The sequence below is a fragment of the Amblyraja radiata genome, chromosome 3, assembly GCF_010909765.2.
Source record: "Amblyraja radiata isolate CabotCenter1 chromosome 3, sAmbRad1.1.pri, whole genome shotgun sequence".
In the NCBI taxonomy this organism is placed as follows: domain Eukaryota; kingdom Metazoa; phylum Chordata; class Chondrichthyes; order Rajiformes; family Rajidae; genus Amblyraja; species Amblyraja radiata.
The window spans coordinates 104,308,651-104,325,535 of NC_045958.1; the positions used below are offsets into that span (position 1 = coordinate 104,308,651).

General features: G+C 50.0%; 1 protein-coding gene across 1 annotated transcript; it reads left to right on the forward strand.

Moving 5' to 3' along the window:
• Positions 1-9,188: 9,188 nt before the first annotated feature.
• LOC116971360 (C-C motif chemokine 19-like) lies at positions 9,189-15,099 on the forward strand. The gene is made up of 4 exons (XM_033018480.1): positions 9,189-9,391; positions 11,216-11,339; positions 12,463-12,558; positions 14,578-15,099. The coding sequence occupies exons 1-4, from the start codon at positions 9,331-9,333 to the stop codon at positions 14,582-14,584; spliced, it is 288 nt and encodes a 95-aa protein (XP_032874371.1). The 5' UTR covers positions 9,189-9,330; the 3' UTR covers positions 14,585-15,099.
• The last annotated feature ends 1,786 nt before the right edge of the window (positions 15,100-16,885 follow it).

Below are 16,885 nucleotides of genomic sequence, written 5' to 3' on the forward strand. Positions count from 1 at the left end.
GATATAAATTGGTGAGGTTCTGAATGTGACCTCTCAATGACATTATTGTCAGATAATGTTTCAATTTCTGTATATCCATAGTATCTTTTTGGGAGAAGACATATATGCGAATATTGGAATGTGTTGTGGGTGGTGATGAATTCAAATTGAACTCAATTTTGAATCCTTCTATACTGTGCAGTACAAACGGATCCTTAGTGACCCAACACCATTCTTTCAAGAAATATTTTAACCTTCCTCCCACCTGTAAGTGAGGTTCGTCTGGAATGTTCCCTAAGGAACTGGCATCCACGAGGTTTGGGGAGCTGAGCTGGTGGTTGCTCTCTCCTCATCCTCGCTGTCGGCCTGCTAGGGCCTGCCCCTAAAAAAGACCTTGACTCAGGTGTGGGTCTTCTTCCAGTGCCTGGCTCTCTAGGCGTGAAACGCCGAGAGCTGTAGGGGTGAAATCTTGTTGATGGACCCTTAGGGGTAACCTGACCTTTGGTTATGAGACGCATGGTCTTTGCCTCGTCATCCAGATCCCGTACCTGTCTCGGCAGGTCTTCCCCGAACAGGTAGTTTGCGGGCTGGATATTGCTGGCTTTACAAAGAGCTGCGAACTTCGAGGTGATTGCTGGTTTAATTGCATCCTTCCGAATGCAGTTTATCTCGAAGCGGGCATTGCATAGTAGCGCCATGGTGTCTTGTTCCCGGTCAGTGAGGAGGCCTCCTTCCACACCTCCTGCAAATGAAGTAATACCAGACCCCAGCAGGTTTAGTACTTTCTGGAACTTTAGTTCTTGGTTCCTGATGATAGGACCAATTTGTCCCCAGATTACATGGTTCACTACTTGAACCTCCAGGGAAGCACAGTTGGATGGTGGGGGGTACCTGTTCATGGTTTCTTCCATGACCAGTTCTTTGAGTTGGTGGGATGCTAAGTAATTTATGTTACTTGCCAGGTCTTCATCCAGGGGAGCACCCAGTGATGTGGTAATAGCAAACTTGGATGATTGTAGAGGTACTTCCTCCATTCTCCCCTGGGAATGTTCCCCCCTTGTGCTTCCGTATTCTGATTCCGGGTAGTCCCCATATGTACTTCCCCCTTCCATGGGGAAGACATAGTTCTGCCCCGTGTACGAGGCTGCTGGCACGGTCTGTTGAGGGGACTCGTGCTGATATCGCTCCCTCCTTCGGAGCTTATCATTGTGGAGCAACTTCTCCACAAGCTGCTCCATCTGGGAGAGTCGTCCTCGGACGCTTCCCGTTGAGTGAGGGTATCCCACTTCCCCGGACTCATCCGAGTCTACGGGTCTGGCAACCTTATGGGTGGCTTTACGCCCCGCCGGGACCACCAAGGTGCTTTCCTCCTGCGCCAAGTCTGCTGCTGCCGGTTCTGATGCCGGCGGTAATGTCGGCGAAAATGACCGTCGCCCGCTACCAGGAATGCTGCGGTCTTCGGCAGCTGGTTTCCCCGCGGACCGTCTCTTCGACATTTTTGGGGCTCTGAAACACAAATATTTTTTCAAGCCCGAACAGAAAGTGCAGGGTAAGTAGTTCAGCTTCTCTTACCTGCCGCCTTTTTTAAATCCCAACGGCTGGGAGGACACAGTGCGCGTTGCGTTCAGACGTAATGATGCGCACGCAGACGGACGGCCCTTCACGTAGTCACTCACGTGACTCCGAAGTAAAATTGGTGATTTTACTTCGGAGTCACGTGAGTGACTACATGAAGAAGGCCGTCAGCCCGCATGCGTGTCATTACGTCTACTGCATTGCGCAACGACTGACTGGCAGGCACGCTGCTCCTTCCAGCGGTAAGTTTAAACCTGCAGGTAATTTTAAAAACTTATTTCCAGGTTCTGTTTTTTGTCTTGCAGGAAGCTCTTACAGAGTTTGCCTGCTGGATTCGGGGCGAAGTCATACGGGCCGCGGGGAAACCGGTTATGGACCGTGAGGAGATCCCGGTCCGGACCGCGGAAGCCGGCGGCCGTCAGGTTCGCTACCTAAGTCGCAACATTACGTGCCCTCCGCTCCCAACCCTCATCTGGTATTTCTAGTCCTCTCTAATCTTACTATGTTCAGTTCACCAACTGTTATCTGTGATTTCACACCGCTGCTTTGAAGATTGAGGCGCATGCGGGCTGACGGCCTTCTTCACGTAATCGCTCATCGTAACTCCTCAAAAATAAAGATCAAATTTCAAACTGAGAGAGAGAGAGGGGTGGAGGGGTGGAGCCGGGGCTGTGTGCGTGAAGCACAGCGACTGGAGGGGCGGGAGCGCTGCCGTGAGCGAAGACCCACCTCTCCCTCTCCCCCTTCTCCATTCCCCCTCACACCCCCCTCCCCGTCTACCCCTTTCTACCCCCTCCACCCCTCTACTCTCTCTCCCCCCTCCACCCGGGGTACATCTACCTTGAGCCGAAAGGAGATTACTCCGGCGCGGGGCCCCCTTACTCGCGGGGTCCAATTGGGAGCAACGGTCCAATCGGCTTAAGGCCGGCCCTGCTCCTTGGTGACCCTCGGAGTATCCTTGATCAGTCGTTGCTGGCTTTACCTTGCACTAAACGTTATTCCCTTATCATATATCTGTACACTGTGAATGGCTCGATTGTAACCATGTATTGTCTTTCCGCTGACTGGTTAGCGCGCAACAAATGTTTTTTCACACAGAGAGTGCACGTGACAATAAACAAAACTGTAACTGAACTAAACTTCCTTCTGAAGTCCCCGAAACTCCTCCAGGGATGCACGGGTAAATACCCGTCCCACGCCTCCCGCTATTTCCTGACACGACCCTCAGTCTCACTGGTCATCCAGGCCGCCTTGCCCTTCACTCCAAGAGGAACACACGCGAGTCTTGACCCGCCACTATCCCCCTTTTCAACACATCCCACTTTCCGGACCTTCCCTTGCCAGCAAATCTCCTCCTCCCGTCAACTCCGGCAAGTTCAGAGCTGCAAAAACATCGGTTGTGTAACAAGGGTATTTCCAACAGCAGAGGAATTCAAAATTTCCTCACACTGCATCACTCTGCAGAAAAGAAAGTGATCTCGTGCGGCTACACATACTGAAAGTAACAGGGGCAACATCTTACAGAATTCACACAGCCCAGAAACGTCCGATTAAAGATAGTCCGAGGGTCTCCAATGAGGTAGATGGGAGGCCAGGACCGCTCTCTTGTTGGTTCTAGGATGGTTCAGTTGCCTGGTAACAGCTGGGAAGAAACTGTCCCTGAATCTGGAGGTGTGCGTTTTCACACTTCTGTACCTCTTGCCCGATGGGAGCGGGGAGAAGAGGGAGTGACTGGGGTGCGACTGGTCCTTGATGATGCTGCTGGCCTTGCCGAGGCAACGTGAGGTGTAGATGGAGTCAATGGAAGGGAGATTGGTTTGTGTGATGGTCTGGGCTGGGCAAGAATCAACAGATTTTGGCGGCCTCTCCGCAGACCACAACCATCGACTCCACTGGTCATCACCTCTCCACCGGCCCCGTAACGTTAACTCACCCGTATTCCACGCCCAGTTCCGGACTGAGAGTCTGATGAACAATCTCGACCCGAAACGTCACCTATCCATGTTCACCGGAGATACTGCCTGACCCGCTGAGTTACTCCAGCACTCTATGAAACGTCACCTATCCATGTTCTCAGAGATGCTGCCTGACCCGCTGAGTTACTGCAGCACTCTGTGAAACGTCACCTATCCATGTTCTCCACAGATGCTGCCTGACCCGCTGAGTTACTCCAGCACTTTGTGTCCTTTTGTGCATTACCCAGCATCTGCAGTTCTTTGTTTCAGCTACTTACACAATGATGTGTGGGAAAGAACTGCAGGTGCTGGTTTAAATCGAAGATAGACACAATATTATACAACGATACTCTATTACACAGTAATCCCTTACTTGGTTATAGCGGACACTCTGCAATAACGGACACCATCCCCCACTCATGGTCCATTATAACGAGGGTTTACTGTAGACATCAGGTGTTCTCCCTTCTAGGAATAAAATCCTCTTTCTTATCCCTTTTCCACCAACACCAGTTCTTGGAAAGACCCTTCCTCCTCCTTCCAGCTCTCCCGGTTTCCCGCTTCCTCTTCCTCCTGGGAATTTTCCCCATTTGTAGAAAGAGTGTGGAGGCATTCAAGAGGCTTCAGATGAGATTTACGAGATTAGTTCTCGTGACTAGTTAACAGGATCGATCCAAGAGGCTAGGACCACTTCATTTGCAAATCGTAGCGTGCATGAGTGTGTCAGAGTGTGCAAAAAAGAAAATGCACAGAGGACAGCTAATAATTTCCATAAATGACAATTACGGAGAAAGTGCAGATAATTTTAAAAAGTGCAAGGGCAGAAATGAGGTAGGGTGGGAGATCTGGATTTTATCCTTAGTCTGAAGAGAGGTCCATTCGAGAGCCTGATAACTGAGGGGAAGTAACTGGTGATGTGTGTTTGCAAGCTTTTGAATCTTCTGCCCGACAGGAGAGGGGAGAAGAGGGGGTGACCGGGGTGAAAAGGATAAAAGTTTCGGAAATTCGGCTTGACTCCCACGACTCTTACCAATGTCTACAGATGATCCGTAGTTCCTGTCTGTACTGTTCTATTTTCGACATTCTATGTTTTCCAAATTGGTAAAATGGGATGGATCGAACGACCTCATTTTGTGCTCTAACCACCCGGAAACTAAACTAAACTAATCTAAATGATTGCAAGATTTCCCAACACCTCCAGCAGCCAAGATTTGGTCAATGGGTGATAGGCATGTGTCTTTACAATCCTTAATGTATCCTATCAGCTGCAGTTTATTGTTTTATATCACAAAGCTACCTGTGAGAGCAAAGTTTAAATGAGAAGCAATTAACTAAACTGCATTTCACGTGGACAATTCAGGAAAGACCCAGCAGATCAGGAAGCACATATAGAGGGAGAAAGATCAAACATTGAACATAGAAGAGCACTGTACAGAAACAGGCCCTTCGGCCCACAATGCCCATTTTAGTTTATTTTCATTTAATTTAGTTTTGTTTTGATTTGTTTACTTTAGTTCAATTTAGTTTATTTTACTTTATAGTTTAGTTTAGCTTAGTTAGTTTAGTAGTTTAGTTTAGCTTAGTTTAGTTTAGTTTAGTTTAGATCAGTTTAGTTTAGTTTAGATTAGTTTAGTTTAGTTTGGTTTAGTTTAGATTAGTAGTTTAGTAGTTTAGTTTAGTTTAGATTAGTTTAGTTTAGTTTAGATTAGTTTAGTTTAGATTAGTTTAAATTAGTTTAGTTTAGATTAGTTTAGTTTAGTTTAGTTTAGATCAGTTTAGTTTAGTTTAGTTTAGTTTAGTTTAGATCAGTTTAGATTAGTTTAAATTAGTTTAGTTTAGTTTAGATCAGTTTAGTTTGGTTTAGTTTAGTTTAGTTTAGTTTAGTTTAGATTAGTTTAGTTTAGTTTAAATTAGTTTCGTTTCGTTTAGTGGTAGTGTATTATCGTCATTGTACTGTGGTACAGTGTTTTTTTTGTGGCGTGTTCTCCAGTCAACAGAAAGTCTATACATGATTACAACCGAGCCGTTGACAGTGTACAGATGCAGGATAAAGGGAACAACAAATAGTGCAAGATAATGCCCAGTAGCGTCCGATTAAAGATAGACTGTGGCTCTCCAATGAGGTAGATGGGAGGTCAGGACCGCTCTCTAGTTGGTGATAGGATGGTTCAGTTGCCTGATAACAGCTGGGAAGAAACTGTCCCTGAATCTGGAGGTGTGCGTTTTCACACTTCTGTACCTCTTGCCTGATGGGAGAGGGGAGAAGGGGGAGTGGCCGTGTAAGAAGAGAGAGGGTCTCCAATGAGGTAGATAGTAGCTTAAAACCGCTCTCTAATCTGTAAAGTCAGAAAGAATTGAAAGATATGAGAAGAGATAGAAACGAGCGTAGTTCGTGTAAGAAATGTTTTAAAAGAGTGGAGCGACTGTAATGAATGATTGTAGATCAACTTATGGGCCAGTATGCAGAGGGTCGCCAGGCTTGGGCGCCAGCTTGGGTTTCTGTGTTAAAAGGATTATCATTTGCCTCAGGTAGAGGGTTTAGATTAGTTTAGAGGTACAGCATGGAAACAAGGCATTTGGCCCACCGAGTCCACGCCCACCATCGATCACACGTTCACACTGGTTCAATGTTGTCCCACTTTCTCATCCACTCCCTACGCACAACACACAGAGGGCCAATTAATCTGCCACCCCGCATGTCTGTGGGATATGGGAGGAAGCCAGAGCACCCGATGGAAAGCCACGCGGTCACAGGGAGAACGTGCAAACTCCACATGGACAGCACCCGAGGTCAGGATGCAACCCGGGTCTCTGGTGCATTGAGACTGCGACTCCACCAGCTACACCACTGTGCCATCCTATGTCAAGAGTGTTTTATTGTCATATGTACCAACAGCGGAACAATATAATTCGTACTTGCAGCAGCTTAACACAGGCCTGTAAACACGATATATACAGAGAATATTAAAAATTAAATAAATTAATAACTACAACCAGAGACAGTCCATCGAAGTTTCTAGTTGGGCGGCACAGTGGCGCAGAGGTAGAGTCACAGCGCCGAGACCCGGGTTCAATCCTGACTACGCTGTCTGTGCTGTCTGTACGGAGTTTGTACAATCTCCCTCTGACCATCTGGGTTTCCTCCGTGTGCTCGGTTACCTCCCACACTCCAAAGGCATAGTAAGTAAGTAAGTAAGTAAGTAAGTCAGTTTTATTTATATAGCACGTTTTAAGTCAACTCGCATTGACACCAAAGTGCTTTACATAAAATAGATAATAAGTCCATACAAACCATAGAAAAAGGTTAAAAAAATAAAGATAATGGACACAGCACATTTTAGAGTTCAACACAAATGTCGCCCCACAGCAGAATCAAAATTTTCCACTGTGGGGAAAGGCACCAGAAAGTTAAGTCCTCTTCCTCTGTGAAACACCCGAGGTCGGGGCCCATTTGTGGCCTTGCAGCCAGTCCGGTGATTTTAAGGGCCCTCTTGCCGTGAAGATGGAACTCCGGCGTCGAGTGAAACATTCCTCAGCGGCTTGGAAAGTCTGGAGCGGCTGCCTCCTCCCCGGAGACCGGGGCACTCGTAGTCCTCAGGCCACGCCGGTTGGAGCTCCGACCCTGGCGAACTCGATCCCAGGCTCCATGGCGCTCCAAATCCAACGCCGCCCGCGGCCGGACACCCGCAGCCACAGCTCCGTGATGTTGGTAGTCGGCGTAGTTACAGGCTTGTAGGTTAATAGTCTTTTGTAAAAACTGTAATTTGTCCCCTGTGTGTAGGATAATGCTATTTTACAGGGTGATCGCTGGATCGGTGGGCTGAAGGGCCTGTTTCCGTGCTGTATCTCAAAAGTCTAAAGTTGAGGTTAGTGTTTGTGCAGTGTTCAAGAGCCTGATGGTTGTTGGGGCAAAGCTGCTCTTGAACTTGGTGGTCATTTGAAATGTCTTCCGTCCATTCCCTCCACGGATGCTGCCTGACCCGCTGAGTTCCTCCAGCACTTTGTTTGTTATTCCAAATTCCAGCGCCTGCAGTTCCTTGCGGTTCCATTCGGCTGAGATCAGCGCCGACCCTTGAATAAAGAATTCCCCTGCAATCTCAGCCCTAATTTCTGCTAACAGGAACGGAATTCTGTGCCTTAAAGAGCCAGTATCCTACTGACCCTCATAGCATTAGTAATGGGGGTCAGAATGACCAAGGACAGACCAGTCGTTTTCACGGGGTCTTTTTTGGCCCATGTACCCAAGATGGCACCCAACCCAGGCGACTATATGCTCGCTAGATATTCTACAATCGCGAATTACAATCGCTCCACACACTTAAATCTCTATCCTTGATCGGACTTTGCTGGCTTTACCTTGCACTAAACGTTATTCCCTCATCCTGCATCTGTACACTGTAAATGGCTCGATTGTAATCACGTATAGTCTTTCCGCTGACTGGATAGCACGCAACAAAAACTTAAATACACGTGACAATGAACGAAACTGAACTAATCCGAGGTACAGGGTAATTCATTTTTCTACGCTGTTTAGTGCAGGTATCACTGTACCCAAGCACAGATACAACTTATATAAGCATCTCAGATATAGCATGCTTATTGCAGTAGTCTGCCTCACAGCGCCAGAGACCCGGGTTCCATCCTGACTACGGGTGATGTCTGTACGGAGTTTGTACCTTCTCCCCGTGAGTGTGTGGGTTTTCTCCGGGTACTCCGGTTTCCTCCCACATCCTGAAGACATACAGGTTAGTAGGTTAATTGTCCCCAGTGTGTGTAGGATAGTGTTAGTGTGCGGGGATCGCTGGTCGGTGCGGACTTAATGGGCCTATTTCCATGCTTAAACTCAGTAGTGCACTGAGAGAGTGTACAGAGTCGCCAGTTTGGCACCATTTTCAAGTGCCAGTTGTTGTAAGTGCAGGGTTCTTGATCTGACCACGAAGGCCCGTTGGCATGGCGACATTGCAGGGTGGGCCTGGCCAAGCATCGCCGTGGTGTCTGCCGCCGCTGCTCCACCGCTGTAGGTCGCGTGCAGTCCAGGTGCTCGGCCTCTTGGAGCGGCGCCCGGCCCAGCCAAGCTCCAGGTTTTTAGAAAAGCACATGGATATGTAGGGAATGGAGGGATTATGGATCACATGCAGGCAGATAAGAGTTGGCCTTGGCATCATGTTCAGCAGGGACATTGCGGGCTGAAGGGCCTGTTGCTGTGCTGTACTGGTTTAGTTTAGTTCGGAGATACAGCGCGGAAACAGGCCCTTCGGCCCACTGAGTCCATGCCGACCAGCGATCGTCCCCCCCCCCCCCCCCCCCCCGTACACTAGGGGCCAATTTACAATTTACAGAAGCCAATTGACTCACAAACCTGCACATCTTAGAGATGTGGGAGGAAACCGGAGCATCCGGAGGAAATCCACGAGATCACAGGGAGAACGTTCTTCACTCTTGTTATGTTACAAACCAGCTCCCACACACTGAGCTAGAGTGATCATCTGGCACAGTTTGCATTGATTTGGGACGGAGCCAAGTGGGAAGAGCGATAGCCACATTTCCCGACCACAAACCAACAGGGCCACGCCTTCCCTGTATACATCTACTTTGATCGGCAGCCGGGTTAGAGAGCAGCAGGCATATTCCTGCCCAGTTAGTGAAGGGTTAATATTGATGTGGCGGGGACTCTGCAGATGTATATATAGAGGCAGCAGCCCTGTGTGTGAGCAGAGAGCTTCAGCGCTGATCACCAGGGAACGAGACCAAACAGGAGCCAGAACTCAGAGCTGACCACCACAGTGCTGACCTCCACAACCAGCCACTCGACTCTGCCAGCATGACCCTCCACATCCAATACGCCTTCCTGCTCTGCACCGCACTCTTTCACCTCAGTCAAGGTAAGGTGCTGTCCTTCAGCGGACCAGGTACGGGGGAAGCTGAGAGGTCCCGCGGAAGTGGAAGTGGGGGTGCCATGCAGACATGATTTACCAAGGTGTTGTCTGGAGTCAAGGGGCCTGAGCCGAAGGGAGACATTGTGCAGGATAGGACTCTGTTCGTTGGAGCACAGCAGGCTGAGGGGTGATCTAATAGAGGTGTATAAAATCACAAGGGGAATAGACGGGGTGTTTCAATCAAGAGATTGAGGATGCACGTGTAAACTGAGAGGGGCGGCACTGTGGCGCAGTGGGAGAGCTGCTGCCTCACAGCGCCAGAGACCCGGGTTTGATCCTGACTGCTGCTGCTGTCTGTACGGAGTTTGCAAGTTCTCCCCGTGACCTGTGTGGGGTTTACCCGGGCGCACCGGTTTCCTCCCACACTCCAAAGACGTGCACGTTTGTAGCTTAATTGGCTACGGTAAAAAGTGCTCGCTAGTCGGCACGGACACAGTGGTCCGAAGGGCCTGGTTCTGCGCTGTATCTCTATACGAAACTAAACTAAACTAAACTAAACTATCAGGGTTGGAACATTGCCTCAATGTTAACGTTCAATGTTCAGTCAGTGCTGGAGTAACTCAGCGGGTCAGGCAGCATCTCTGGAGAACATGGATAGGTGATGTTTCACAGAGTGCTGGAGTAACTCAGCGGGTCAGGCAGCATCTGTGGAGAACATGGATAGTTCATCATTCTGATGAAAGATCCCAACCTGAACCATCGCCTATCGATGTATCTCGAGATGCTGCCTGGCTGTGTGGATTTTATATGTTCCACATGTGACTGTGTGGGCTTGCTCCGGGTGCTCAGGTTTCCACCTCTGCCCTGTAGATCAGTGGGTTACATGGGCCGCTGTAAATTGTCCCCAAGTGGGTGAAGGCGAGTGGTGGAATACCGGAGTTGACGGGAGAATTGAACGGGATGCACATGGACGGGTGCTTGATGGTCGGCACGGGGGCGATGGGCCGAAGGGCCTGTGTCACTGCTGCATGCCTCTGTGAATGGGCATGGAGTTGATGGTCCCTGCTATGAGGTTCTGTTCTATCAGGGGCATGGAATTGGAGGGGAGGGGGGAATAGTTAGCTCTCCTGCAACCTCCATGAGCAGGAGTTCTCTGTAACAACAATCTGAGGGGCAACATCTAGTTCAGTTCAGTCTTGTTTAAATTTTGTTTCTCAAATTGTAAAAATAAAAACGTAAAAAACAGATAAAACACCCAGCTCCACAGATACACCTGTAGATACATCCACAGATACTGTATATGCAGATGTCAGGCACATCTGTGGAGAAACAGCTCAACGTGTGACAATTTACAGCCTGATTCAGACTCAATTTAAGAACTCCGGGCATCGACAGTATATTTAAATTTTCTGCCGGGTGTTTGCATAGAGGGAGGGGAGCAGGGAGGGGGAGGGGGAGTAAAGGGGAGTGAGGGGAGGGGGAGTGAGGGGGAGGTAGGGGAGGGGGAGGAAGGGAGTAGGGGAGGGGAGGGAGAGAGGGGTAGGTAGGGGAGGGAGGAGGAGAGAGGGGGAGGGAAGGATTGTGAGGGGAGGGGGAGGGAGGGGAGGAGAAAGAGGAAGGGACGACAGGAGTGGTGGAATGAGGAAAGGCGATGAAAGAAAGGAGAAAGAGGGAGGGGCTAATGGAGGAAAGGGTGAAAGCAAAGGGAGTGAGGGAGAAGAGGGGAGGAAGAGGGACAAGGGAAGGAAAGAAGGGAGGGAGCCTCCCTAGTGCATGTACTCCCCCCAGCTCTTTCAGCCTCTAATGTTGCTTTCCCTCTCGTTGCGGCAGCGCGTTGGGGTAATGATGCTATGGACTGCTGCCTGGAGGTGAGCCACAAGGTTATCCCCAGAAAGATCGTGGCCGCCTACAAGGTGCAGGGCAGCAACAGCGGCTGCCGCATCCAAGCCGTTGTGTAAGTAGAGAGCTCCATCCACCTCCCTCATCCCTCTACCCCCATCCTGCCCTCCCCTCCCCTCTCTCCCCTCTCCTCCCCTCCCCTCCCCTCCACTCCCCTCCTCTCCACTCCCCTTCTCTCCACTCCCCTCCCCTCCACTCCCCTCCCCTCCACTCCCTTTTCCTGCACTCCACTCCACTCCACTCCACTCCACTCCACTCCACTCCACTCCACTCCCCTCCACTCCCCTCCACCCCTCTCTCTTCCACTCCCCTCTCCTCCACTCTCCTCTCCTCCACTCCCCTCTCCTCCACTCTCATCTCCTCCACTCCCCGCTCTTCCACTCTCCTCTCCTCCACCCCTCTCTCTTCCACTCCCCTCTCCTCCACTCTCCTCTCCTCCACTCCCCTCTCCTCCACCCTCCTCCCCTCTCCTCTTACCTCCCCTCTCCTCACCACAGGGTGGGGGTGGGGGGAGTAGGGGATGGGTCGATTACGGGAAGGAGATGGGAGGGAGTCGATTGGGGAGGTCTAGGGATGCGGTCTCTTCGGACCATGGACCACACTGGGGGGAGGAGATGGGACAGGGAGAGAGGGGAGAGCAGAGGAGAGGGGAGGGGACGGGGGGGGGGGAGGAGAGAGCAGGGTAGTGGGGGAGGGGTGGGGGTGGGGGCAGGGCAGGGTAGTGGTGGAGGGGTGGGGGTGGGGACAGGGCAGGTTAGTGGCGGAGGGGTGGGGATGGGGGCAGGGCAGGTTAGTGGGGGAGGGGTGGGGATGGGGGCAGGGCAGGTTAGTGGGGGAGGGGTGGGGATGGGGGCAGGGCAGGGTAGCCTGGGGGAGGGGTGGGGGTGGGGACAGGGCAGGGTAGTGGTGGAGGGGAGTGGGGATGGGGGCAGGGCAGGTTAGCCTGGGGGAGGGGTGGGGGCAGGGCAGGATAGTGGGGGAGGGGAGTGGGGATGGGGACAGGGCAGGTTAGTGGGGGAGGGGTGGGGGTGGGGGCAGGGCAGGGTAGTGGTGGAGGGGAGTGGGGGTGGGGGCAGGGCAGTGTAGTGGGGGAGGGGTGGGATGGGGTGAGGACAGGGTACATGGCCTGTCAGGAGTGACCATCAAGCACGCTGACCAGCAACACTCCTCTCCTGTAGCTTCGTCACAGTCAAAAACAGGAAGCTGTGTGCCCCACACGATGCTCGCTGGGTAAAGAATTTGATGAGGTGGTCTGACAAGACCAACGGATCCAGGTAGGTGACATCCCGTCAATAACCAGGGGGGGCGGGATACCCACCCACACATGAATTTAGGATGAGAGGGGATCTTATAGAAGCATATAACATTTGACAGGGTAGATTGAGGAAACATGTTCCCAATGTTGGGGGAGTGCAGAACCAGGGGCCACAGTTTAGGAATAAGGGGTCGGACATTTACAATACAATAATACAATATACAATATTTATTCAATGTCATTTAAACCTCAGTGAGGCTCAACGAAACTCTGTTTCTACAGCCATACAAAACAAAACAATTCCTACAAGACACACAAACAATTCAATTCACACAAACATCCATCACAGTAAATCTCCTCCTCACTGTGATGGAAGGCAAGTCTTTGAGGTAGATTGAGGAAACATGTTCCCGATGTTGGGGGAGTCCAGAACCAGGGGCCACAGTTTAGGACTAAGGGGTCGGCCATTTAGGACTGAGATGAGGAAAAACATTTTTCCCCAGAGAGTTGTGAATCTGTGGAATTCGCTGCCACAGAAGGCAGTGGAGAACAATTCTCTGGATGTTTTCAAGATAGAGTTAGATTTAGCACTTAGGGCTAAATGAATCAAGGGATATGGGGAAATAAGCAGGAACGGGGTACTGATTTTGGATGATCAGCCATGATCATATTGAATGGCGGTGCTGACTCGAAGGGCCGAATGGCCTACTCCTGCACCTACGTTTCAATGCAGAGGGAGCTTCATTCTGTGTCTGACCCCATTATTTTTATAATCCAAAATGCTTTTATTCAATTATACACAAATACAGAGTAGTAACAGAATCAAGGCTCCCCTCCGTACCGGGTGACCAAATATCAAGAGTGGCTTAATAAAAGTTATCAATATATAATAAAATCAAAATCTTAATGCTATGACTGACTGTGTTTCTGTCTCTGTCGCTCTGTGTCTCTGTGTCTCTGTGTCTCTGTGACTCTGTGACTCTGTGTCTCTGTGTCTCTGTGACTCTGTGTCTCTGTATCTCCGTGTCTCTGTGTCTCCGAGACTCTGTGTCTCTGTGTCTCCGTGTCTCTGTGTCTCTGTGTCTCTGTGACTCTGTGTCTCTGTGTCTCTGTGTCTCTGTGTCTCTGTGTCTCTGTGACTCTGTGGCTCTGTGTCTCTGTGACTCTGTGTCTCTGTGTCTCTGTGTCTGTGTCTCTGTGACTCTGTGTCTCTGTGTCTCTGTGTCTCTGTGTCTCTGTGACTCTGTGTCTCTGTGTCTCTGTGTCTCTGTGTCTCTGTGTCTGTGTCTCTGTGTCTCTGTGACTGTGTCTCTGTGTCTGTGTCTCTGTGTCTCTGTGACTGTGTCTCTGTGTCTCTGTGTCTCTGTGTCTCTGTGTCTCTTTGACTCTGTGACTCTGTGTCTCTGTGTCTCTGTGACTCTGTGTCTCTGTGTCTCTGTGTCTCTGTGTCTCTGTGACTCTGTGACTCTGTGTCTCTGTGACTCTGTGTCTCTGTGTCTCTGTGACTCTGTGACTCTGTGTCTCTGTGTCTCTGTGTCTCTGTGTCTCTGTGACTCTGTGTCTCTGTGTCTCTGTGACTCTGTGTCTCTGTGTCTCTGTGACTCTGTGTCTCTGTGTCTCTGTGTCTCTGTGTCTCTGTGACTCTGTGTCTCTGTGTCTCTGTGTCTCTGTGTCTCTGTGTCTCTGTGTCTCTGTGACTCTGTGTCTCTGTGTCTCTGTGTCTCTGTGTCTGTGTCTCTGTGTCTCTGTGACTGTGTCTCTGTGTCTGTGTCTCTGTGTCTCTGTGACTGTGTCTCTGTGCCTCTGTGTCTCTGTGTCTCTGTGTCTCTGTGTCTCTGTGTCTCTGTGACTCTGTGACTCTGTGTCTCTGTGTCTCTGTGACTCTGTGTCTCTGTGTCTCTGTGTCTCTGTGTCTCTGTGACTCTGTGTCTCTGTGACTCTGTGTCTCTGTGTCTCTGTGACTCTGTGTCTCTGTGTCTCTGTGACTCTGTGACTGCCTCCCCTTCTAACATGGTGCCGTTTTGATCTTTCCCCCCAGCGGATAATAAAAGCCAGCGTGACGTGAGGTGAAGTGAGAGTGCAAGAAGTTTCATGGTTCCTGCCAGGACCTTGCATAGTCTACGCCGTCTTTCATCTTCACTACGCTGTGAGAAGCTCTCTCAAACAATCCCAGACCAATGTGAATGCATTTTCTCTTCCCTTCTCCCTTCATCCACCAGATATTTTCCCCACCCCCTCATCTTCCCTTCCCCCCCCCCCCCCCCCCCCCCCCCCCCCTCCTGGACCTGTACATATCTCCCTCCTCCCACCTTCATTCCGTCCTCTGTCTGCACACTTCGATACTCGCTAATTGTTTTGTCTCACACCTTCTGTCTTTGCATCTCTCTTCCACCCATCTGCCTACCAAATACACCCCCCAACCTACCAGCCCCTCCTCTCTTTGCCAGCATTCCCCCCCCTCCCACAATCAGTGAAAAAGGGTCCCAACCTGAAACGTCACCCATCCATGTTCTCCACAGATGCTGCCTGACCCGCTGAGTTACTCCAGCACTCTGTGATACGTCACCTATCCATGTTCTCCAGAGATGCTGCCTGTCCCGCTGAGTTACTCCAGCACTCTGTGAAATGTCACCTATCCAAGTTCTCCACAGATGCTGCCTGACCCGCTGAGTTACTCCAGCACTCTGTGTCTATCTTGTGCAATGACTGGTATTTCGGATCTATGGGTTTGAGCAAGTTGTTTACACTGAGGGTGGTGGGTGCCTGGAACACTTCCAAAGATGGTCTTCGAGTCGTATAGAACGGAAACAGGCCCTGCGGCCCATCTTGTCCATATCGACCATCTATGCTGGTCCAATATGGCCACCTTTGGCCCATATCCTTCTATCCATATATAGAGCCGTGAAGTCATAGAAGACGGAAACAGGCCCTTCGGCCCAAATCGTCCATACCAACCAAGATGCCCCATCAAAGCTAGTCCAATTTGCCCATCTTTGGCCCATATCCCTCTAAACCTTTCCTGTCCTTTTGGCTTTGGTTCACTATTGTCACGTGTACTGAAGTGTAATGAAAGGCTTTGATTTGCATGCTGTCCAAGCAAATAAGATATACCATACTCATCCACGTACCAGCCCCAGCTTCTTTTAAATGGTTAGGAAGGAACGACAGATGCTGGTTTACACCAAAGATAGGCACAGAATGCTGGAGTAACTCAGTGGGTCACAAAATGTCATCCATTCCTTCACTCCAGAGATGCTGCCTGCTGAGTTACTCCAGCATTTTGTGCCTGGCTTCTAAATGCTGTTCTTGTACCTGCCTCAACTACCTCCTCCGGCAGCTCGTTCCATACACCCACCACCCTCTGTATGAAAGAGGTGCTCCTCAGAATCCAGGGGTTCGTTGGGTCAGAGGTACTGGGGCGATGGCCTGTGCAATAGTTCAAAGGTCAGGGATGAGGGTTTGGGTCAAGGGTCAGAGGTTTTGGGAATCTGGGATGGAGGTCAGATGTCAATTCAGAAATAGAATTTTCTAGAAATAAGTTTCAGGAAAACACTTTGTATTTGTTAAAGTTGAAATTTAACGACAGGAACTGGCATGATCTTTGTATATTTTTTTTTGCATTTGTAATATATGCTTTGTCGCTCTTATTTTCATGAATCATAAACATTGTAGACCGCTTATATGAATAAACTACCTGATTTAACATTTCCAATTTGTGGTGGAGATTCTGTTGCATTTTCATTGCGAAAGAGGAGGGGTCTTAAAGGTGGATTTGGGCAATTTTGAAAAGAGCACCATGTATTTCCAAGGCACGGTGGCGCAGCGGGTAGAGCTGCTGCCTCACAGCACCAGAGACACGGGTTCGATCCTGACTACGTGTGCTGTCTGTGGGGAGTTTTCACGTTCTCCCTGTGACTTGCGGGTTTTCTCCGGGTGCTCCGGTTTCCACCCACATCCCAAAGACGTGCAGGTTTGCAGGTTAATTGGCTTGGTATAAATGTGAAATGTCCCTTGTGTGTCGGATAGTGTTAGTGTGCGGGGATCGCTGGTCGGCGTGGACTCGGTGGAAGGGCTTATTTCTGCGCTGTATCTCTAAACTAAACTAAACTAGACTATGGCGATGAGGGAGTGCTGCATTGACAGAGAGGTCTTTTGGATGTAACTTTAAGGCTAGGTCTTTCTCCCATTCAAGAATGTTCAATTGTTCGTAAGTTCATGTCATTCGAGCAGAATTAGGCCATTCGGCCCATCGAGTCTACTCCACCATTCAATCATCTTTCCCTCTCAACCGCATTCTCCTGCCTTCTCCCTATAACCTTTGATATACTTAGTAATCAAGAATCTGT